At 40.2% G+C, this 24,463-nt stretch overlaps 1 protein-coding gene across 1 annotated transcript in view; it reads left to right on the forward strand.

The window, feature by feature from the left end:
- Window positions 1-24,463, forward strand: part of adarb2 (adenosine deaminase RNA specific B2 (inactive)) — a 270,658-nt gene that overhangs the window by 182,952 nt on the left and 63,243 nt on the right. Inside the window, exons 2-3 of the mRNA XM_051687556.1 lie at window positions 8,369-8,455; window positions 12,735-13,666. Coding sequence (XP_051543516.1) covers window positions 8,369-8,455; window positions 12,735-13,666 — 1,019 coding nt within the window. The remainder of the gene's footprint in view (window positions 1-8,368; window positions 8,456-12,734; window positions 13,667-24,463) is intronic.

Raw genomic sequence — 24,463 nt, forward strand, 5'->3', positions numbered from 1 at the left:
TGAGAAATAATTTTTATAGCTATGTCACTCAGCCCTGTCTCGTGTCTTCTGACAATATGGCTGTCTGCAAGGCCTGTGCACCTGACCTAGTATTTGCCATTTCCTTTGCTATAGAGAGAATAAATGATGATTCTCCCTCATTGTGGCAGCAGTAACGGATTGGTTTAGAGTTCCAGCTAGTGGCTCATATTGTTCAGTTTCACAGACCGAGTCAAAGTGCTTGAGGGTGAGATAAAAAAACATCCACCACTGACAACTGACTGAGCATGTTTGGGTTGCATGTGTCTGGTGCGATTTTGGTTTTCTTGTGTTTTTGTTGTCACTCTGCTTCCTCTTTAAAAGAAGACCATTAGAACCTTTACAAAAAGTACTGTGATGTATCAGATGGTAATATCATGGTACTTGGATATACCATTGCACTGATTGATTGCCATAATCCTTCAAACCATAGTATTGCCATTGTACATGTCCAAAAAATAATGATATTATCATTACTCATATTATTCACATCACCACATTTCCAAAAAATCATAGTATTGCATGCCTCAAAACATGTTATTAACGTGGAACATGCAAAACAATTAATAATGTTTCATGTCCAAATATCATAGTATTACATGCCCAAAAACATGGTTTTACAGTGGAGGATGTCTAATGTCCAAAAACATGGTATTACAGTGGAACCTACCCAAAAACTTTATACTGTGATGATACAATTACAAATATCATAATATTACGAGCCCATAAAACATGGTATTACAGTGGAACATGCCCAAAAACACTGTATCACCATACTGTATGTCTAAAAAAAACATAGTATTACCATCATACATGCCCAGAACATGGTATTGCCATGGTATATGTCCATATATATATATATATATATATATATATATATATATATATATATATATATATATATATATATAATTACAGTGGAACCTACAAAAAATCATTGTATTACCATGGTATACTGTATGTCTAAAAAAAACATGGTGTTGTCATTTTTCCAAAAGACCTTAGTATTACCATGGCATTGTCCAAATGGTATTATGGTATTATGATGGTGCATGTCCTATAATATGTCCTATGTAAATGCCATGTTTTGTTCTACTTTTTGTTAGTCATTACTTTTTTTAAAGTTTCTGGTGGCCACAAGCTATTGACATCAGTGTTGTATTTATGCTATAGTAGATTGACTTCTCAATTTTAAATTTAGAACCAAAATCACCAACAAACCTAGCCACTTGTTGTAGTCTTGTAGTACACTGAGCACTGTTACCTACACACTGTACTCATTCTCATTTGTGAGATGAAACAAACTTTCCATTTTATTTCCTCTAGGCCTCTTGGTGATGCTTGGTGTTACGTCAGCCATGTAACCTTCAATGGCTGTGTACTGATGGCAAAGCACTGAGCTTGTTAGATCCCACTGAACTCTGAGAGACCTCCACATCATTGCACAGAATCTGTCTCAGCACTTTTTGTGATTGGTTGATGACAATGATAGCACCACCCATCACTTATTCATGCCCTCTTCTCTCCAGCCATCATTCAGGAAGTGACACGCAGGAAGTGTACAATGGAGCTAGGCGTATCTCCTCTGCTATGTGCTGACATTCACACTTTGGTTGTGCTATATATGACCTATAAATCCTAGACACGTCTGATGGAGGAGAGAGAGGGTATCTTGACCAGTGCTTGGGAAAGCAAAATAATTGGATTCCTGCTCCTTATCTAACTCAACACATTACTAGTTGTCAAAATACCCTGCTGCCAGGGCTTGGTCATGTTTCAGTCAAGCAAGAGGGGTTGTGTATGGCAGGCTGATAGGTGAGACTGTTTTAGGTTGTGTTTTTGCTCGGCAGTGGGGACAGTAGTGTCCGACATGTGACTTAGACTCTTACGTGACGAGTGGTTTGGTGGACTGTGGCGTCATGCAGTTACCATCCTACACTGAATAAAACATTAACTGGTTTGCTGGTCTTGGCTGGTTTAAGATGGTCTCCCAGCATGACCAGATGAAAAGTGCCCAAAACCCTTTGAAACCACCCAAAAGACCATTATTAATTAGATTAATTAATTAATTAATGCATCAATATACTGTATTTTTAGTTTTACTTTTAGCAGGGTTTGTTCAACATCATGGCCAGGTCTACAATAATACATTCATATAAAGGGTTCTCTGAATAGTTTTTGTTATTTTTGTTTGGACTGTTTTTTTTTTTTTTTTTCTAAAGAGCCATTCTAATTGGATTTTAAAGCCCCATAACTAGGTCAAAATTCTAAATAGTTCAATCAGAATTTGTGCTTATTGTGTTATTACACTGTCTGAAATAATCAGATTTCCAAAGCAGTCGCATGTCCCGCTCTGAATCATTACACCTTTGGGATTGTTCATATGGCCTAGTGTGAGATGAGAGTATGCCAAATTTACTCTCTCTCTCTTTCTCTTCAATCTCTCTTCTCTACACGTATAACCCTCTTTATCCACTTTTCCTTTTGTCAGCCTATTAAAATTATTGATCATTAGGGGATGCTGGAAGAGGTGGGATGTAATTATGGGTCCAGGCAGCTTTGTCAATTCCTCACAATCTGGGTTAAGCCCAACAGAGTCTCTAATAGGAGTCTGCAGTGTTAACAACACACACACACACACTAGGAAATAGAGGATTTGCTGTGAAGACTATTTGGTTTATCAGTGCCTCAACCCAGAAACTCAATTTCCACTAAGGCCAGAAACATACAGTATACAAATGCAGCCGCAAATGCTTCGCCAACACATTACAAATGTGCAGTGCCATTGTGCATACTTAATGTGCATTCTTGTGTTACTTGTGGTGGTAACAAAGAGTGGTGGTTCTGGCTTACTTGATGCCCCAGGCGAGATCCGACGTGGATCCAAAAAATGGATTTTATGATGTTAACAACTTTTTTTTACAGAACTATGCTTTAACACAAAATATATAAAAGGGTTAGTTCACCCAAAAATGAAAATTCTCTCATCATTTAATCACCATCATGACATCCCAGATGTGTATGACTTTCTTTCTTCTGCTGAACACAAATGAAAACATTTTTAAAAGAATATCTCAGCTTTGTAGGTCCATACAATGCAAGTAAATGTTGGTTAGAACTTTGAAGCTACAAAAATTAAATAAAGACAGCATAAAAGTAGTCCATAAGACTCGAGTTGTTAAATCCATGTCTACAGAAGCAACATAATAGGTGTGGGTGAGAAACAGATAAATATTTAAGTTTTTTTTTTTTTTACTCTATATCTCCACTTTCACATCTTAAAGTCATATGTGATGCCTGTTTAGATCACTTTCAGACCTGAAAGTGTAAGTGGAGATTTAGAGTAAAAAGGGATTATCGATTTCTCACCCACACCTACCATATCACTTCTAAAGACATTGATTTAACCATTGTAGTCTTATGGATTACTTTTATGCTGACTTTATGTGCTTTTTTGAGCTTCAAGGTTCTGGCCTTCACTTGCACTGTATGGACCTACAGAGCTAAAATATTGTTCTAAAAATATTCATTCTATATATATATATATATATATATATATAACACACACACACACACACACACACACACACACACACTCACTGGTGGCTAAAAGTTTGGAATAATGTACAGATTTTGCTGTTTCGGAAGGAAATTGATACTTTAATTCACCAAAGTGGTGAATTCACCAATAACAGATCACAAACTATAGTCAGGACATTACTGATGTAAAACACAGCACCATCACTATTTGAAAAAAGTAATTTTTGATCAAATCTAGACAGGCCCCATTTCCAGCAGCCATCACTCCAACACCTTATCCTTGAGTAATCGTGCTAAATTGCTAATTTTGTACTAGAAAAATCACTTGCCATTATATCAAATACAGTTTAAAACTATATGGTAGTTAAATGAAGCTTAACATTGTCTTTTTGTTTGTTTTTGAGTTGCCACAGTATGCAATAGACTGGCATGTCATAAGGTCAATATTAGGTCAAAAATAGCAAAAAAGAAACAGTTTTCTCTAGAAACAAATCGGTCAATCATTGTTTTGAGGAATGAAGGCTATACAATGCTTGAAATTGCCAAAAAACTGAAGATTTCAAGCAAAGGTGTACACTACAGTCTTCAAAGACAAAGGACAACTGGCTATAACAAGGACAGAAAGAGATGTGGAAGACCAGATGTACAACTAAACAAGAGGACATCAGTCTCTAGTTTGAGAAATAGATGCCTCACATGTCCTCAGCTGACAGCTTCATTGAATTCTACCCGCTCAACACCAGTTTCATGTACAACAGTAAAGAGAACACTCAGGGGTGCAGGCGTTATGGAAGAATTACAAAGAAAAAGCCCCTGGCCTCTGGCCTGGTAAAGACAGAAAATCAAAAAGAAAAGGTTGGAGTGGGCAAAGAAACACAGACATTGGACAACAGATAATTGGAAATGAGATCAAATGGATCTTGACCCCATTGAGCATTTGTGGGATCAGCAAGACTGTAAGGTGCGTGAGAAGTGCCCAACAAAACAGCCACATGATCAGTTGAATACCACTTTGGTGGATAAAAGTAAGTTCTTTCCATAACAGCAAAATCTGTACATTATTCCGAACTTTTGGCCGCCAGTGTGTGTGTGTGTGTGTGTGTGTGTGTGTGTGTGTGTGTGTGTGTGATATATATATATATATATATATATATATATATATATATATATATACAGTACTGTGCAAAAGTTTTAGGCACTTTTGAAAAATGTTGCATAGTGAGGATGTCTTCAAAAATAATGCCATAAATAGTTTTCATTTATCACTTAATGTCATACAAAGTCCAGTAAACATAAAAAAAAGCTAAATAAATTTTCGGTGTGACCACTTTTGCCTAAACAGCACTAATTCTTCAAGGTACACCTGGACACAGTTTTTCTTGGTTGTTGGCAGATAGGATGTTCCAAGCTTCTTGGAGAATTCACCACAGTTCTTCTATCTATTTAGGCTCTCAATTGCTTCTGTCTCTTTATGTAATCTCAGACAGACACGATGTTCAGTGGGGGCCATGACATCTGTTGCAGGGCTCCCTGTTCTTCTATTCTAATCTTTTCTATTTGCAAAAGTAATGTTTGGGAGTCTAACATTTATATTTCCTATTGACACACTGAAGCTGAAGATATAAATAACCATCTTAAGACAAATGCTTTTGTGAAACATCTTATGTGCCTAAGACTTTTGCACAGTACTGTATATATATGGCAAATTATATTAACATATACATTATATATATATACAGTTGTGCTCAAAAGTTTGCATACCCTGGCAGAAATTGTGAAATTTTGGCATTGATTTTGAAAATATGACTGATCATGCAATGATCAAAAGTTTACATACCCTTGAATGTTTGGCCTTGTTACAGACACACAAGGTGACACACACAGGTTTAAATGGCAATTAAAGGTTAATTTCCCACACCTGTGGCTTTTAAAATTGCAATTAGTATCTGTGTATAAATAGTCAATGAGTTTGTTAGCTCTCACGTGGATGCACTGAGCAGGCTAGATACTGAGCCATGGGGAGCAGAAATGAACTGTCAAAAGACCTGCGTAACAAGGTAATGGAACTTTATAAAGATGGAAAAGGATATAAAAAGATATCCAAAGCCTTGAAAATGCCAGTCACTACTGTTCAATCACTTATTAAGAAGTGGAAAATTCTAGGCTCTCTTGATACCAAGCCAAGGTCAGGTAGACCAAGAAAGATTTCAGCCACAAATGCCAGAAGAATTGTTCGGGATACAAAGAAAAACCCACAGGTAACCTCAGGAGAAATACAGGCTGCTCTGGAAAAAGACGGTGTGGTTGTTTCAAGGAGCGCAATATGACGATACTTGAACAAAAATGAGCTGCATGGTCAAGTTGCCAGAAAGAAGCCTTTACTGCGCCAATGCCACAAAAAAAGTCCAGTTACAATATGCCCGAAAACACCTTGACACACCTCACAGCTTCTGGCACACTGTAATTTGGAGTGACGAGACCAAAATAGAGCTTTATGGTCTCAAACATAAGCGCTATGTTTGGAGAGGGGTCAACAAGGCCTATAGTGAAAAGAATACCATCCCCACTGTGAAGCATGGTGGTGGCTCACTAATGTTTTGGGGGTGTATGAGCTCTAAAGGCATGGGGAATCTTGTGAAAATTGATGGCAAGATGAATGCAGCATGTTATCAGAAAATACTGGCAGACAATTTGCATTCTTCTGCACGAAAGCTGCACATGGGACTCTCTTGGACTTTCCAGCACGACAGTGATCCTAAGCACAAGGCCAAGTTGACCCTCCAGTGGTTAGAGCAGAAAAAGGTGAAGGTTCTGGAGTGGCCATCACAGTCTCCTGACTTTAATATCATCGAGCCACTCTGGGGAGATCTCAAATGTGCGGTTCATGCAAGACGACCAAAGACTTTGCATGACCTGGAGGCATTTTGCCAAGACCAATGAGCAGCTATACCACCTGCAAGAATTTGGGGTCTCATAGACAACTATTACAAAAGTCTGCACACTGTCATGTATGATAAATGGGGCAATACACCGTATTAAGAACTAAGGGTATGCAGACTTTTGAACAGGGGTCATTTCATTTTTTCTTTGTTGCCATGTTTTGTTTTATGATTGTGCCATTATGTTATAACCTACAGTTGAATATGAATTCCATAAGAAATAAAAGAAATGTGTTTTGTCTGCTCACTCATGTTTTCTTTAAAAATGGTACATATATTACCAATTCTCCAAGGGTATGCAAACTTTTGAGCACAACTGTATACAGAACTTAAATTGCACAATTAAATTATAGAGTCAATAAATAAAGAAAATGGCAGAATACTTACAGATTGCTGTTTGTGCTATTACACATAATTCCTCATTTCAAATGTAACCCTCCCCTCCTAGTTTTTATTGATGCAAAATCATCAATGACTTTGTCAAATCTGCCCAGCAATCACATGGTTGATACTTATTTTCTCAAGACCACTGAGTCGATCCTGTGTCACGGTGTACCTATACTGTTGATCATGGTTATCTTATGTTTGTTCAGAATGTAATAATGCATTATGAACATCTATATTCCTAACCATTTAGAGCCTTTTAGACTGTGTAGCCTGTCAGGAACAACACGGGCCACCTTTCCCCTATCGCGATCTTACATGCTCTGTGCGGGGGGCGGGGTGGCATGATTTGGAGCACCTCTCTCCCATCGCGATCTTGCGAGCTTGGGGTGGGGTGGCATGATTTGGGGCACCTTTCACCCATCTCGAACCGAGGGCGGGATGGCACAATTCGGGGCACCTTTCTCCCATTGCGATCTTGCGAGCTCTGTGAAGGGGTGATCAATTAGGTACCCTGTCGTGTCACCCCAGAGAGCATTGCCGCCCTAGGCGCCTGCCTATATCGCCTATGCCAGGATCCGCTACTGGTAACAAACCTCGGTACTCAAGTGGGCGATACAGTTACCTTATGTAAATATCTGTGCCATTAAACCAGGTATATTTTCATTCAGGGAGCTAGCTACTGTGTAAACTGTATAAATGTCGAGTTTAACTAATTTTCTCTTCAAAGCATGGCTGTGTTCAGAATTAAATTCTACCTTACTACTTACTGAATACTGTGCAGTATACTACTTATTATTGTTTTAACAGTAAGTGAAACAGTAGGCATTATCCCACTTTAAATGTTTCAAACAGTTGTATACTACATTGTTGTCGTGTGACTTCATCATGGTACATTAGAGTAGCAGATAGTTGCCAACATGGAAAAAGTTATAATGCATAGTTGATTAATTTTGTGTAAAGTTGTCTCAGTGTTTTGCAACCAAATCAAATAATGAGTCCAAAAAGAGATGTGACTAATATTACTTCCGTATCATTCATCACACTGGAAATGGAAGGCCAAGTTGAATGCATTGTATTCAGAGTGCTTTGTTGTATACTGCACATTTTAGCAGATGTAGAAGGTCATCCACACTCTATGCACAGAAAAATCTAGATACTGTGCACAGGATACATACTACAGTATATGCTGCAGAAATTATAAGAGTATGTTAGATGTATCTTAGTGTGCTTTTCCAAACATAGCCCATGACAGCAGTTGCTTGCTATTGCGTCCCTTGTGGCAACATTTTTGAAATGTAAGTGTAAAACTGAACAAAGCATTTGCATTCACATACTTGCATAGAGTGACATGAAAATTAGTTCTCGTTCATTGTTCGATTTCAGGCTTCTCTTGTGCTGAAAAAAGAACCACCAAATTCATGTATGATATAAAATTAGTATGTGCTGAATTAACATGTGGTTGTTTTGTTCTTTTTACCTTTCAGAAAAGATGAACATGTTGTCTGCACTGATTGCCCCCTTCAAGTACATGAGCCCAGCGGCCAATAGCACAGAAGATGAGGACACGCTGAGTAAGTATGCACTTAGCCCTTAGTTTTATCAAGACAGCACTGGGTCAATGACAAACAAGGGTACCCATGATGAAGAAATGCTGCGTTCCATTTGTCTCGGAAGTCGGAGCTTGGGACTTGGATCGACGTCATATCCGTTAAAAAAATACAAGAAATCCGAGTTGGATGCGTTCCTTTTACACACAACACGACAAGTCGGAAAAAATGATGGATGCCTCCAGGAAAGTAATTGTTGCACTAGCTCTTTTGGAGTACAGAGAGCTACAAAATAAGTATGCCCTTCACCTAAGAGACCTTGAGGAAGATGACAGAAAGCGGAGAAGGTATGTTAATGTTTCCGCGTATTTGATTGTATCAAAACATGTTAACCACGTTTTAATCGAACCAGCGGTGTAAACAAAGGGCAATGCCCTATGGAAGTACAAACGTATATTTGCAATATAAATTTGCCTAACTGTGTTATGTGTAAATGGTTTTATGGATTGTAACGTTAGGCAGTGTTGTTGTAGCAACATTGACCATTGTTCTTGTAGCAGCAGCAACCATTTTTGTTGTTAGCAGCAGCGACTTAGCCAATTTTAGCTGTACCAATTTATAAACAACACATTACATGGTAATTCACGCATAACAGGATCGTAGCAACATGCCTATAGGCAACGGTAATACAGTATTGTGTATACGACTTACTAAATTGGACACAAAAAAGACAAAAGTGCTAAAAAAAAAAACTTTAAACCCACAGCATACTACAGTCGATGCTCTTCGCAGCCCTCTTGCTTTCTGAACTCGGGGTCCTCTGAGTTCATCCGACTTTCCGAGTAGGAATTCCGACATCGGGAGCGTTTCATTTGTCAGTTCCGGTCTCGGAACTCGGAAAATAACTCGGAGCTCCAACTTCCGAGACAAATGGAACGCAGCAAAAGAAACACAATATTTTAAAAATCTAGTTTAAAGGAGGGCTTGGGTAGCTCAGTGAGTATTGACGCTGACTATCACCCCTAGAGTCGCAAGTTCAACTTCAGCCAGGTCTCCTGAGCAACCAAATTGGCCCGGTTGCTAGGGAGGGTAGAGTCATATGGAGTAACCTCCTCGTGGTCACGATTAGTGGTTCTCGCTCTCAATGGGGTGCCTGGTAAGTTGTGCATGGATCGCGGAGAGTAGCACGAGCCTCCACATGCTGTGAGTCTCGGCAGTGTCATGCACAATGAGCCACGTGATAAGATGCACGGATTGACTGTCTCAGAAGCGGATTGAGGTGAGTAACCGTGCCACCACGAGGACCTACTAAGTAGTGGGAATTGGGCATTCCAAATTGGGGAGAAAAATTGGATAAAAAAATACATTAATAAAATAATCTAGTTTAAAATACATCTGCTCATGTTGGTTTCCTTGATTTTTGAAAAATAAAATAAAATAAAAAATATACACTTTTTAACAAAAGTTGGGTGGTTTAACCATCACATAAAAGTCATCACATATTTCCCTTATGCCAACCATCAAAATGACAACATTAAACAGCATTTGAAACTAGGGATGTGCACAAGTAATCAGTTGGGTACTCGTTCAGCTTTAAATATTCGGTTTGTAAAAATACTACTGGAATATTGCAATTTGATTTTCCTTTGTGCCATTGGCTGCCATGTGCAACAATAAAATTGCTTCTCTCACCTAAATCTTGCTGTTACAACTCAATGCATTGGTTGGCGCTGTGTGTGCATCACATTATTAAGGAATAGCTGGCCCAAAAAGAAACTTTGGTCATTATTTAAAGTGATTTGATTGGTTCAGAAGACTTGGAATGCATTTTTTATGTGTGTGCATTTTTTTTTTTTTATCTCATTTTTTAATCTACAGTAGATGCTGTTGTTTATGCATAGTGCTATTTTTTTTCATAAGAAAAACATGTTTAGAGGTTGACGGTTGAACAGTATTCGATAACTCATTTTTCTTTTTTTTTATGTTAGAGTACTCGATTACAGAATTACCCAAAATGCCCATTCCTATTTGAAACTGGTTTGACTTCTGTAATTTGATGTATTCCCAAGTCACAGGGCCGTAGCAAGGAATTCTGGGCCCTCTGACTCTATAGTGCTCTGGGCCCCTTACCTATTAAAAAATACAGTTTCTAATTTGTTGTGGATCCCCCATGACATTTGGGCCCCTAGAATCGTCACCACCTTTCACCCCACAAGCTACGGCCCTGCCAAGTCAAACAGGATATTCAATGAGAATGAAATGTAGGGCAGGACATGTTTTTATTTATTGAGAATTGATTGGACTGTGAAAAGTGCTGTATATATGACAGGTGGTTGAAGGGGAAAGGCTGAAAAATTCAGGAACTGGTGACATCAACACAAAAGGAAAGTTGTTTTTGTTACAGCAATTTATTATGTTTTGAGAAAGGTTTACATGTTTTACTTTGGGAAAACATGCAATAATGGATCGTTCAGAGAAAGACCCGGAATGTGTTAAGAAAGTAAATAGGGTCAAATTTCATGTTAACTTTAATTCCAACATGGACAAGAAGTGTATTATCTGAATTAATTGCATTTTGAATGTATTTTTGAACAAATTAATGGATCCAGACACAATAAAAAATAAAATAATAAAATAAACATCACTTAACTGACCCATTTACAGTTACTAGAAGAGTTAAAGAAAAGCAGTACTGATACACTTTCCAGTCATTTTTAACTCGCAATTTAGGCTGGCGTCCATGTGTTTATTTTCGCAGAAAATCTTTTTCATATAGTTCCATCACAACACAGTTGGGGTGTGAAATAGAGGCTTTAATGTGTGATCAGACTTTCACATGCTGAAATCTCATAACCATCTGCTCTTCTGCATTTCAAAAGAGCGTCTGCTTTGCATTGTATATGGGGGAGGTTACTTGTACCCACTTTAAGAATGGACTCCAAGCCAATTTTGTGGGAGAATACAGAGTAATTTGCCAGATATTGCCCGATTTTAGAGGATTTGTCATCAGATTTTACAACAGTTGTAAAGGGAAAATTTTGAAGCAGCTGCTTTGGGTAATGGGGACAGTATTTTTTAATATATCATTGTATATGAACTCCGTCTTTTTATCTGATCATGTGAGATAACAGCATAGAGTTTCTGAAGCATTCATTGCTTTGAATTCACTAAACAGATGCACCAAATTAAAATGTGATATTCCAACACAAAATTTCAGAAAATTCCATGAAATTCCAGCTTCTTTTTTTATTTTTTTATCCCCTTTTCTCCCAATTTGGAATGCCCAATTCCCACTACTTAGCAGGTCCTCATGGTGGCGCGGTTACTCACCTCAATCCGGGTGGTGGAGGACAAGTCTCAGTTGCCTCCGCTTCCGAGACCATCAATCCATGCATCTTATCACATGGCTCATTGTGCATGACACCGTGGAGACTCACAGCAAGTGGAGGCTCATGCAACTCTCCGCAATCCATGCACAACTTACCACGCGCCCCATTGAGAGTGAGAACCACTAATTGTGACCATGAGGAGGTTACCCTATGTGACTCTACCCTCCCTAGCAACCGGGCCAATTTGGTTTCTTAGGAGAAGAGGCTGGAGTCATTCAGCACACCCTGGATTCGAACTCGCGACTCCAGGGGTGGTAGTCAGCGTCAATACTCACTGAGCTACCCAGGCTCCCTGAAATTCCAGCTTCTTAATTGCCAACCACCCACAATGTGGTTTAACGAGTCGCTAAATGCATGAAATAGTACTGTGCCATGAGTATTTAAATTAATTAATTGTCATTCTTTTTGCTGAAAACACACCTTCTTTCTGTGAATTAGAATGTGCCTTATTCACAAAATCAGCACTGTTTTTGTCACAAGTACCACAAAATTTACTGCTAAGTTGGTGGCAAATAGAATTAAATTTAAGAGAGTTGTACACTATGTTTAAATTTTTTATTGATCATTGGAGCATTTTATTCAATAAAATAATTATAGAATAAAAAAGCATTACAATCGCATATCGCATATAAATGTGCGTATTATGGTAGAGAACACTTGAGGCATTTTATAGAACTACCTGCATGTGTATTAGTGCGATGTAAATTGCATTCATCATTAATGTTGTGGCTGCATCTGTGTTATTACATGATTTGCATAATTCCTTTAGTGAATCAGGCACTAAAACAATGCAGACAGTGTGTGCAAATAAGCAAAGCTATCAGCAGCCTTTATTCATTCTTAGTAAACTTGTTTTGTTTTTGTGCAAAATTAGTTCCATGATAATAATACGCAACTGTTTCAAACTCTCATAGGCACCAGCAGTGCTGAAGTCAAGGAGAACCGTAACACGGGAAATCTCGAAGATTGTGCCATTCTACCATCAGACTGCCAAACACTCTTTCTGTCCGATTCACCTAGGGATGGGGCGTCTGGCCTCAAGCGAAAACGTCCATTGGAGGAGGAAAATAACGGACACTTGTGCAAATTGCGACTGTGCTGCAAGAAACTCACATGGTCTGATGCACCAAAGAATGCTCTCGTCCAGTTGAACGAGCTAAGACCGGGCCTGCAGTACCGGATGGTCTCGCAAACAGGACCGGTACATGCACCACTCTTTTCCATCGCTGTAGAGGTCAACGGAGTCACGTTTGAGGGTACCGGCCCTACAAAGAAGAAGGCTAAGATGAAGGCAGCTGAGATGGCACTCAAATCATTCATCCAGTTTCCCAACGCCTCACAAGCTCACTTGGCCATGGGCAGCTTGAGCAACCCTGCCACCGATTTCACCTCGGATCAGGCCGATTTCCCGGATACACTATTCAAAGGCTTTGAGCCTGACGGCTGCCGCTCTGCAGAGAGCGAGCTGCTATCAAGCGCACTCCGACTACGCCACACCTTGGATTTGATGGTTGTACAGGCCAGACAAGGAGATCCCTGCATACCCCCACCTCCCGCTCCAGCTCTGCCGCCCCAACCCAGCCCAGTTGTCCTACTCAACGACCTGCGGCCTGGTCTGCGATACGCCTGCCTGTCGGAACGTGCCCAGGGCAAACAGGCCCGCCACAGCTTTGTCATGGCTTTGCGTGTGGATGGACGGATATTCGAGGGCTCGGGTCGCAGCAAGAAGCAGGCAAAGAGGCAAGCAGCTTTGTCCGCCCTGCAGGCGCTCTTCAACATCAGGCTGGCACCTGAGGTGAGAGCGGGACACCGGCCCAGCAGGATCAAGTGCCCTCATTTGCCCCAGGTGAGTGTGCCAGTTCAGCCACTGGCAGCACACCCATTCCATACAGCGAGCCTTAATAACCAGAACAGCAGGAATGCTGGGATATAGAACAGCCAGCCAAGACTTAATTAAGAGGGAGGAGATAATGTTTGGGGAGGCATGGGGCAGTACAGATTATGGGAAAGAGGTTAGGCTGTATAGCCAAATAAAAGGTGAAACGTTTTGTGTTAGCACACTGGCTTTAACATTTACTTTGGGCAGGACAGGGTGGTATATCTAGTGTAAACACACACATGCGTGTGTACTTAGGAAAGCAAAAGGCCCAGAGGTAAACAGAATCAATTCACAGATCTATTTGAATGGAAAAAGGATGTAAATGAGGCAAATTATCATTCAGGAACCCTCTGACTCTGGAGAGAAAGCCGATGCTCCAACAAATGAGGTTTCTTTTTCTTTTTTCTTTTTTTTCCTTTTTTTCACTTTCAATGTGTTTATAGAGCTAAATTGCAAAAGTAATATTATTTTGCACAATCTCTAGTTTCCTCATGTATGACATGGTATTGTCTATAAACATTAATTCAATCTGTTGCCCTAAGGAGATTGGAAAAGCACAGAGCAAATCGACAAACAATCCTCCGACCCATTCCTCTATTTAGTCAAATATGTAAATAGCAATCCGGCTAGGGAATTTATTTTATTTTATTTTTATCTCTAGTCCCAAGAGTGTCCTATAAATGGAGTCAAAATGTCTACAACTTACATGCTTTTATAAATGCACTTATGTAACATATACATAGGAATCTACATACATGGTATGTTGCTTGGCAACCATAAACAGCTTACAATAGAAATATATTACATAGTGGAGGAATTGTGCCATGATTAAGGGGTTTTAGGCACTACTTCTAAGAAGCCTCCTTTTGGTATTTAATTATTCATTCCTTAATTTATAACTTTTTTTTATTATTTTTTTATTTTTATTATTATTATTATTATTATTATTATTATAAGGTAAATGTAATTTTTGTGCCCCTAGTCTCACCAAAGTAGTTGCAGAGGTTTTCTTGCAATTTGCGACTAAATTTGGCAAACAATGCTTTTGGGAAACGCATTCCAGAGTAATGTATTGATAGCACCACAGAGCCACACCTTTGGGGAGAATCAACCTGCAAGTAGCTTTTTTTTTTAAGTCTTCTCTGCATATTAAGCTGGGATAAAAGAGAGTATTTTAACATTGAAAAAAATTGCACACTTCACCTTTAAGTATCATTAACAATTGAATGTGGCTAATCCGTTTATTGCTTGATTTTTACAACTTTTTGTGTTGTTGTTTTCTTCTCTACAAGTGTGTTTATGAATATGTGTGTCTGCCTGTATGTGCGAGTGTTTCTCACGCTGTATTAGTATTCAGTCCTCTTCCTGCACGAGGCCGACAGGGAGAATGTTGCCTTTCCTCTCCAACTTCAGCAGCCAAACAACCTGCACATGTTTGCCTGAGAGAAACTATTCATTTCTCCTGCACGCTACGCTCTTTAAAAGGATTTATAAGAGGATTTGCCTCACCAGTTTAGTTCCAGAAATGCACTTCCTTTTGTAAATTCTTGAAAGTCAGACTGCTGCATTTGTTGTTGAATCTAAAATGATGATGGATACATGCACAAGAAATGCAAAATGTTCCTCGTTTTTCGACACAAAATCAGCCAACATCATCTGGCCAGTGGAACATGTGGTTGTGCACGTGTGCTGTATGTGTGTTTTTGTGAATGTGTGATGATTTCTCAGTAGTGTTCAGATCTGAGGGTTGGATGGTGCTCACACCAGCATCTGTAGGGTGTCTTCCTGTGCCGCAGGGTGCTGCTGATAGCAAACACTGCCAAATCTGCCGCTGTTACTCTGCTTTCTATGGCTTCTCTCTTTCTCTCTCTAAAGCAACTGTGGCTTTCTATTACAGCATTCACTGCAGCAACTAGTTACAACAATAACAACACACTTCTGCCTGTAGAGGTAATGTGTGTAATTTTAATTATTTTACAAAACTTTCTCCTATTCCAACTTAATATGTAGAGACAACTATAAGTAAACCATTCATGGGTTGATTTGCCTGAAAAGTGTAAACACTCTAGCTCTGTGATGCTATCAAACATATTTTGAGCATCCCTACCAGCCTGGCACAACAACAATAGTTCAACCAATAGTTTGAGTTTCGGGCAGGAATATCTTTTTTCGACCAATGGAAGATGGGAGATTGTTATTGTAACCTTTAGGAAGCCTTGTGGGACACTGCAGATGTTTTAAAAAATGTGTAGCATGTTATTTTCATTACATTTCTAATATTTTAGTAAATGGTTTAAAGTCTCATTTTATACTAGAAAAGCAAGTGTGTTGTTTATTATTATTTACTCTACTCTCATGAAACCTCTCAATGTCCTAGTCATGTTTCAACCTAAAAACAAAATAAAGAAGTAAAAAAATCAATTTTACTTTGAAATTATTTGAAGCATTAACGTGTTTTGTATTGTGACATTATTTTCATGGCAATTAAGCACACCCAAATTCTCAGTGCTGTGTAAAACAATAATGATTAATACAATTCTAACTTATTATTTAAATTGTAAATGTATACATTATGGTAGAATTTCTTGTACTGCCTTTAATTTGTTAATTCAAAGCAAAAAGGCTATTTTTACTGTAAAATGTTTTACTGTAATACATGTAAAATAATATATTACAGTAATGATACAAATCTGATGAGAATCACCTTTGAGAATAATAGGAATATCTCAAAAGTCATTAAAAAAAAAAAAAAAAAAAAAAAAAACCTTCCGGACACAGTACACAGTAATGAGAATTTGGGAAGTGCTTAATAAAGTGCATTTTTTGTTGCCTTTAGGGTTGCAATAAAGCAAATAAGATCGAAAGTGAGTGAGAGCAAGAGAGATAAGGGTCACCTTTGGAGAGAAATAGAAGGACAGGGAGACTCTTGTGGTTGGCAGGTATTTCTGGCACAGACTGAATATTCTATAGGAAGGGCAACGGCCATTGCAATGTGTGATGCCCCAGGCAAATATGAACAATAACTTGCAGGCTACACTTCTCCACCACCTCTTAAATGAAAAATTGAACCGTCATGGAGGCTGCATGCCTTGTTGCCCACATCACTATGCCTCTTCACATCTCTAAATAATGACACACTCACACACCTACACACACACTGCCTACAGGGATTTACCTGCATTCTCTGTGAAAGTCAATATAACATTGAAGTAGTAATATTAGAACCAGGTACGAGGCAAGACTTATTAAGTTACCCCAAAAATATCCATCGATCACTGCATCATAGTCCCCCTGTTTTCTTTACTTTATTCCCAGCTAAACGGACATGCATAGAGAATTTACAGAGCATGGGATTGTATCTATAGACCTCACATACACGTTCTGTGCCCTTCTCACCCAAACACTTTGTTAGAATGTCACCAACCCTGCATTTGCATCAAGATTCCTCTGGTGTCAGAAGTATAAATGCAGGACAAACTGATTTGGCAAAAGGAGACAGCCCACGTTAAAAGGTAGAATGATTGCAGTGCACGGTTAGGTTGATTGGCCACTTAATCTCTCAGTGCAGTCACAAATATCTGCAGTGTTGCTAAGTCAAAGCACAGACCCTGTTTAGACAGGTGAAAGTCAGAGTCTGGAGCATAGGGACACCGCTGCAGTCACCATAGTTCCTGACCATGTCACTAGTGCCATTAACCTTGGACCACAGAGCATTTGACTGAAGTAAAAAAATGCCCTTGGCATGCTGCTAAACCACAATCACAGTTTAATCACAAGTGAGTAAAATGAGACATATATGCTTAACCTAATTTTTTTAATTCAGCACATGGTATTTAAGAAGAAAGTGCTATAAAGTGGGTTATGCAAGGGAAGATGGTGTTAAAAGACTGGGTCAGAAAGGGGAGGGACTTGGTGTGGTCAGAAAATGGGTGTGGTCAGAATGGGAATTTTTTAAGGGTGGGTTCTAAAAGGGGTCTCTCAGTCAACCATTATTTTTATTACACGCTCTGATGACGTGGTCCGGAATACCATCTGGACCCACGACTTTATGGATATTCACCCGTCGGAAGGATCGGGTTACATCCGCTACAGAGATGGAGAGTGAACTAATCTCTGTAGCTTCGGCCGCAAGAGCTCTCTCCACGAGGGCAGTGTTATTTCCCTTAAAACGAGCATAAAAAGTATTAAGCTCATCCGGGAGAGAGGCAGCGGTGTTCACGGCGGAGTTTTTATTCCCTTTGAAGTCCATGATGATATGAATTCCCTGCCACATACTTCTAGAGTCGTTGTTGAACTGTCCTTCAATCTTGTTCCTGTACTGGCGTTTGGCTGCTCTGATAGTTTTGCGGAGAGCATAACTAGCTTGTTAATGCTCCTTTGTGTTCCCAGAATTAAAAGCGGAGGTCCGTGAATTATGTGCTGCATGAACATTGCTATTAATCCACGGTTTCTGGTTAGGGTAGATCCGTATTGTTATGGTCAGCACTACATCATCTATGCACTTCCTGATGAAACACATTACGATATCAGCGTAGACCTCAATGTTGTCATCAGAGGCGGACTGGAACATCTCCCAGTCCACGTGATCAAAACAGTCTTGTAGTGTAAAATTAGATTGGTCCAACCATCACTGGATCGTTCTGAGGGTGGGTGCTTCCTGTTTCAGTTTCTGCCTGTAAGCGGGCAGAAGTAGAATGGAAGAGTGGTCAGATTTGCCAAAGGTGGGTGGGGGAGGGATTTGTAGACATCCTGGAAGGGAGAGTAGCAATGGTCCAAAACCCGGTCCCCTCGTGTGTTGAAACTGATGTATTTTGGTGCTATTGACTTGAAGTTGGCTTTGTTAAAGTCCCTGGTCACAATGAATGTGGGCTCAGGATGTGCGGTTTCCTGCTTGCTTGTACTCTCATACAGTTCCTTGAGTGCCCGTTCTGTGTCGGCTTGTGGGGGGATGTACACAGCTGTGATAATGACCGCTGTGAATTCCCTCGGTAGCCAGAATGGCCGACACAGAAGCATGAGAAATTCCAGATCAGGAGAGCAGAAAGACTTGATAGAATGTACGTTCCTCTGATCACACCAGGATTTGTTGATCATAAAACATACACCACCACCTCTGCTTTTACCTGAGAGGTCTTTCACTTTGTCCGCTCGGTGCACTGAAAACCCCACAGGTTCAATGGATGAGACTGGAATCTCCGCAGACATCCAAGTTTTTGTAAGGCAGATAATGCAGCAGTCCCTCATCTCTCGTTGAAAAGAGATCCACGGTCTCAGCTTGCAGAGCTTGTTGTCCAGAGATTGAACATTTGCCAGTAGAATGCTGGGTAGCGTGGGATCGATTTGCGCGACGTATTAGTCTGACAAGAACTCTCCTTCACCTTTTCTGGCTATGTTTCCGCGGCCGAGATGCCCAGACAAAGGGCTCCACTGTCGTGTTTGAAAACAGCGGGTCAGCATTGAGGTATTTAAAGTCCAGTTTTCAGTGTGCTATTGCAGATCCAATGTCCAAAATTTGAATGGGAGGGGATTATCAAATGTCAGAGAGAGAAAATATATTGGAAATATAAATGGCAAAGCTTGAAAGGTGAGGGGATTGTTAAAGGGTGGGGCCAGAAAAGGAAGTGGACTGCTAAATGGCAGGGCTAGAAAAGGGTGGGACCAAAAAAGAGAGTAAACTGTTAAATGGCAGAGCAAAAAAGGGTGGGCCAGAAAAGGGAGTGAACTGCTAAATGGCAGGGCTAGAAATGGGAGGGGACTGTTAAAGGGCGGGGCCGGTAAAGGGAGTGGACTGCTAAATGGCAGGGCTAGAAAGGGGTGGGGCCAGAAAAGAGAGTGAACTGTTAAATGGCAGGGCTAGAAAAGGGTGGGGCCAAAAAAGGGAGTGAACTGCTAAAAAGCAGGGTTAGAAGGAGAGGGGACTGTTAAAGGGCAGGGTCTAAAAAGGGAGTGGACTGCTAAGTTACAGGGCTAGAACAAGGTGGGGCCAGAAAAGGGAGTGAACTGCTGAATGGCAGCCATTGTACACAGGGACAACGGTTTGTTCCTGGCAGGCAGCAGATGCCCTATACCCACCCCCACCCTAATCCTAACCATATGGGGCCTGTAAGGCAGAGTAGCCTGCCAGGAACAGTGGGTGGCACCTTTCTCACATCACACTAAATGGCAGGGCTAGAAATTGGAGGGGGACTCTTGAAGTACGGGGCCAAAAAAGGGAGTGGACTACTAAATTGCAGGGCTAGAAAACGGGAGTGGAGTGATATAGTGCATGGGATGACAGAGGGGATGACAGAGGAAGGGAAGTGTTAAACAGATACTTGGGAGGAGGAATAATTACAGATTCTGAGTGAAAAGTATTACAAAAAAATCAGAGAGGAAACTAAGATGACCAGGTTCAGTTTACCTAATGTGCTCAAAGTCATTGGCAGGTATTTAGGACAGAAAATTGCAAAGTTAAAATGGCCAAGCTGCATGAGTCAAATTGCCTTTCTATACTATTGCATCATTATGTATAGAGAACAATAAGAATCTTCAATACTCGCAATAATATCCAAACAGAAGTGAATCTATGATTTTTGATGAGGTCCTTTTATATTTTGTCTAGTAGATTTCTAATGCTTTTGAGATTTCTCATTGATGAACGGGCTGCTGTAGGTGCCTTGCGTTCTGCTTCAATGAATTACGCTGCTCTTTTGATATATGGATGCAGAAAGTATGCATGGACTTTGACTAATCTAGCATGGTAATTTCCCCAGCAGAGTGAATTAAGACTGTTCTCATACACATGAAGGTGACCTTGTCCACCAGCCTGCCATTTGGTGATTATTGTGTCCCTCTCTTTCCCTCTCTGTCTCTCTCTCTCTCTCTCTCTCTCTCTCTCTCTCTCTCTCTCTCTCTCTCTCTGTTTGTAACCCTCTGACTTAATCACACCAGATATAAACAGGCTTCCTGCAGGCATGAAGCAGAAAATCATTCATTAAGACTGCCACAAAAATTTAGAGATTGCAGGATGGTAATAACGAGGGAAAGAATGCAGACTGCAAAGTGTGAAACTGACATTATCAATATAATTGATTTACATTATCAGCCCCTACTGCTAGACCCTGTTAGAAGGTGTGTTTTTTTTATCATTATTATTATTAAATTGGGTACTACGATAGATGGCAGACACTGTGGCCTACTATTTGCATACTTTATGCAAGTATGAAGCAACCTTTACTTCTGTGCTGACATTACGTGTTGTGTTGAGCATGTAAGTCATGCTGCTATACAACAAGGCATTCATAGAGTACCTTTGAGCAGATCTAGACATGTGATGCTGGGGAGGAGGAGGTTTTCAAAGAGAAAGCGCAAAGCCAGCTGTAATGAACCCAGCCTACCTGCAAACAACTTTTTAAATCTTAGACAAAGAGAGAGTACGTAAGTTGATTGGCTTACTGATTACATGTTAACGGCTCTTTCGTTAATGTTTAGTATGTACAGTGTGATTGCATGCTTGCAGTGTATTCTCCATGCATTCTTGTCTGGGTTTGCATACTTGCATAAAGAATGTTTATTTTTGAACCAAAAAAGCACAGAATACTATTATGCTATTTCCATGTTTTTTTTTTTTTTTTTTTTTTTTTTTTAACCTGATACCATGGTAATGCCATGTTATTTAAAAAAAAATAATAATAATAATAATTTTTTTTATTTTTTTGAACATGTACCATGCTAATATTATGTTTGTTTGACACCATTGTAATTTCTTAGAAATTTCATGTAAATATCATGGTATATAAATATAGTAGTTATTCAGTACCATGGTATATATTGACGTACCATTGTGCCATCTGATATCATAACTGTAGTAAACATGGCACAAATATGCAAGGCACATGCCACAGTGATTTTTGTAAAGAGAAGTTGTCAGATATTAAAAAGTTTTAAACTTAAAAATAATAATGTTTACATCTGTGTATTCTTTGAGAATAATATGTTCATTATTTGTGAATTGATTTAAGGGCTATTTCCAGTTTGCTTGTCTTTCAGTGATAATCTTTCTGAATATAATTTGTGCACTCTACACCAGAAAGGTTAGCACCATCCTGAACAAGTCTCATCCTTATGCAAAAGATGACCTATAAGACTTCTAAATCTACTGTCAGTACACACACACACTGCAAGGAAAAGCCCTGAATTGGATGACGGTGTGTAAATGTGGACTGTGTTGAATTGCCTCCCTCGGCCCCTGTAATCATCTGTTTTATGATTGATAGTCTTATACACACACACACGGTCTCCTATGAGCAGAGCGCATGCTCATAATCACCTCCCAATGAAATGCTCACACTTCATTAAAAGCATAATCACGTTCATTACTGTGCTGTAGGTGCTCAGCTTGCAAACAGGCTTTGAGCATTTGGGGGGGGGGGATCTTGCCTTAACCAGGTGACAGATTAGAGGCCACAGAAACCTATCTGAGTACATATGGCCTTTTACATGACCTTATGGCTATTGAAGCTGTTTATGTGTATAGACTTTTGTTAGTTATTGCTATTCATTGACACTCTAAGTTAGACAATAAGAGCCAAATTGTTGGCTATAAACCCCTATGGAGCCTCTCTCCAGCCATCCCCAAGAGAAATCAACCCCAGTGGTTTCAGTTTGTTGCCCTGGGTAACCTGGAACCTGGAAACTGTGTGTTTTATAATTGTGAAAAAAAAGAGTGAAATACAGTTTATTATTATTATTATTATTTTATTTAAGCAATATTATGTACATTACAAGTTGATCTGTGAAATCCTGTCAATTACCAGAATATACAGTAATTTCGATTCATCCATCAGATTGTTTAAACGAACAAAAATTGTGATTACAAAAATGCACTTCATTACAAGAGCTCTTAAATGGGCAGAACTCTGCAGCAAACAGCTAATAACTGAAATGATGATGTGCGTAACTGCCGTTAGAATTGTAAAATTTACAGGCTGTCGATTACAGAGTGTTTGTTCGGCAGGTCAGAGAATCAGCTACCGATGTAATATCTGATATAACACATTTATTTTAGCCAACATAATTTTACATTTAGCCCAGTTAGCATTTTAAATGGTTATAATAAATGAAAATATAATGAATAAATTGTGAGTTTGGTCAATTGTTTTCATTTGGTAATTTTTTGTATTTTGAGATTTTGGGAGCAACATTGCAGACTGTGTTGCCTTGATCCCACCACCACTTGATCCCATAATAATAGTAATTATGAGATATAAACTTGCGATTACGAGAAATAAAGTCGCAACTGTGAGGTATTTACCCGGAGTTACAAGAAATAAAGTTGAAATCACAAGATATACAGAAGTATCATTCATATCATCATATCTTAGTATCATTGAGCAGGGCCATAGCGAGGGAATTCGTCATGGTTACTTGCGTAACCTCCGTTCCCTGATGGAGGGAACGAGACGTTGTGTCGATGTAGTGACACTAGGGGTCACTCTTTGGAGCCCGAGACACCTCTGGTCTTTGATAAAAGGCCAATGAAAATTGGCGAGTGGTATTTGCATGCCACTCCCCCGAACAAACGGGTATAAAAGGAGCTGGCATGCAACCACTCATTCAGGTTTTATGCTGAGGAGTCGAGACAAGGTCCGGCCATTTCAGCGGGTAGTTCAGCATTGTGGCAGGAGGGACACAACGTCTCGTTCCCTCCATCAGGGAATGGAGGTTACGCAAGTAACCATGACGTTCCCTATCTGTCACTCACTCGACGTCATGTCGATGTAGTTACACTAGTGGTCCCTATAGAAAACGCCGCAACTGGCTGAACTGTGTTACATGAACTGGTGATGTGTGATGGGCAGACAACTGTGTGCCTCGTAGCCAGCACAGCAGGCTGACACGTAACCTCCCCCAACATAGTTATGAGTGTCGAACAGGCCCTTTGGGGACAAGTCGACTACACAAAAGATAGAGACAAGTCCAGTCGTGGCCTCTTTTCCCCTTCTTTTTTTTCCACTCCCTAAAAAAAAGGGGATTATCCAGCTGGACCGACCAGGTCTAGTCAGGGGGTGTCCCTCCCAAGGGGAGGACACCACTGAGACCACACCTCGCCCAGAGAGGGGGGGTATTTAAGTGGGAATACATCACATGGTCTTGCCGAGCTATGTCGGAAGAATGTCATGTGGGGAAGTCTAATGGTAGGTCTTACCCAACAGGGGAGGAGTTACTACAAACATGGAGACTGTGGCAGAGGGGCCTCTGCCCAAGGAAGACGCAGTTTGCCAACAGGGAAACGAATTAGCGGAAGATATACATCACATGGAGTTACCTACAGGGAACCGCCACATGCGGAGCACCTACCCCAGAACAGGGCTTTTAGTTAGCACGTGTACTGGGCCAGCAGCGAGTCTCTCCGAACACTTGACTGCCACAGGGCTCGGAGGAAGTCAACCAGGGAACATAGTTTGTGAACACTACTGGGAGTTAATGGCGCACATCTTCAGCTCAGGGGAGGTGAAAGGCGCTATGTGCAAGCGATACACCCGGCTGGCTATCCCTGACTTATCTGCTTGTAATGCATGCCACTACATGGGACAAAACCGGTTCCACCCAGAGGTTGTAGAACCTCGCAAAGGTGTTGGGTGTTGCCCAGCCCACTGCTCTGCAAATGTCTGTTAGAGAGGCACCCCTGGCCAGGACCCAGGAGGCCGCTACACCCCTGGTAGAATGGGCTTGTAGCCTTACTGGGGACGGCACGTCCTGGGCATGATATGCCATAGCTATTGT

Source organism: Myxocyprinus asiaticus, chromosome 44 (genome assembly GCF_019703515.2).
Source record: "Myxocyprinus asiaticus isolate MX2 ecotype Aquarium Trade chromosome 44, UBuf_Myxa_2, whole genome shotgun sequence".
Taxonomy (NCBI): Eukaryota; Metazoa; Chordata; class Actinopteri; order Cypriniformes; family Catostomidae; genus Myxocyprinus; species Myxocyprinus asiaticus.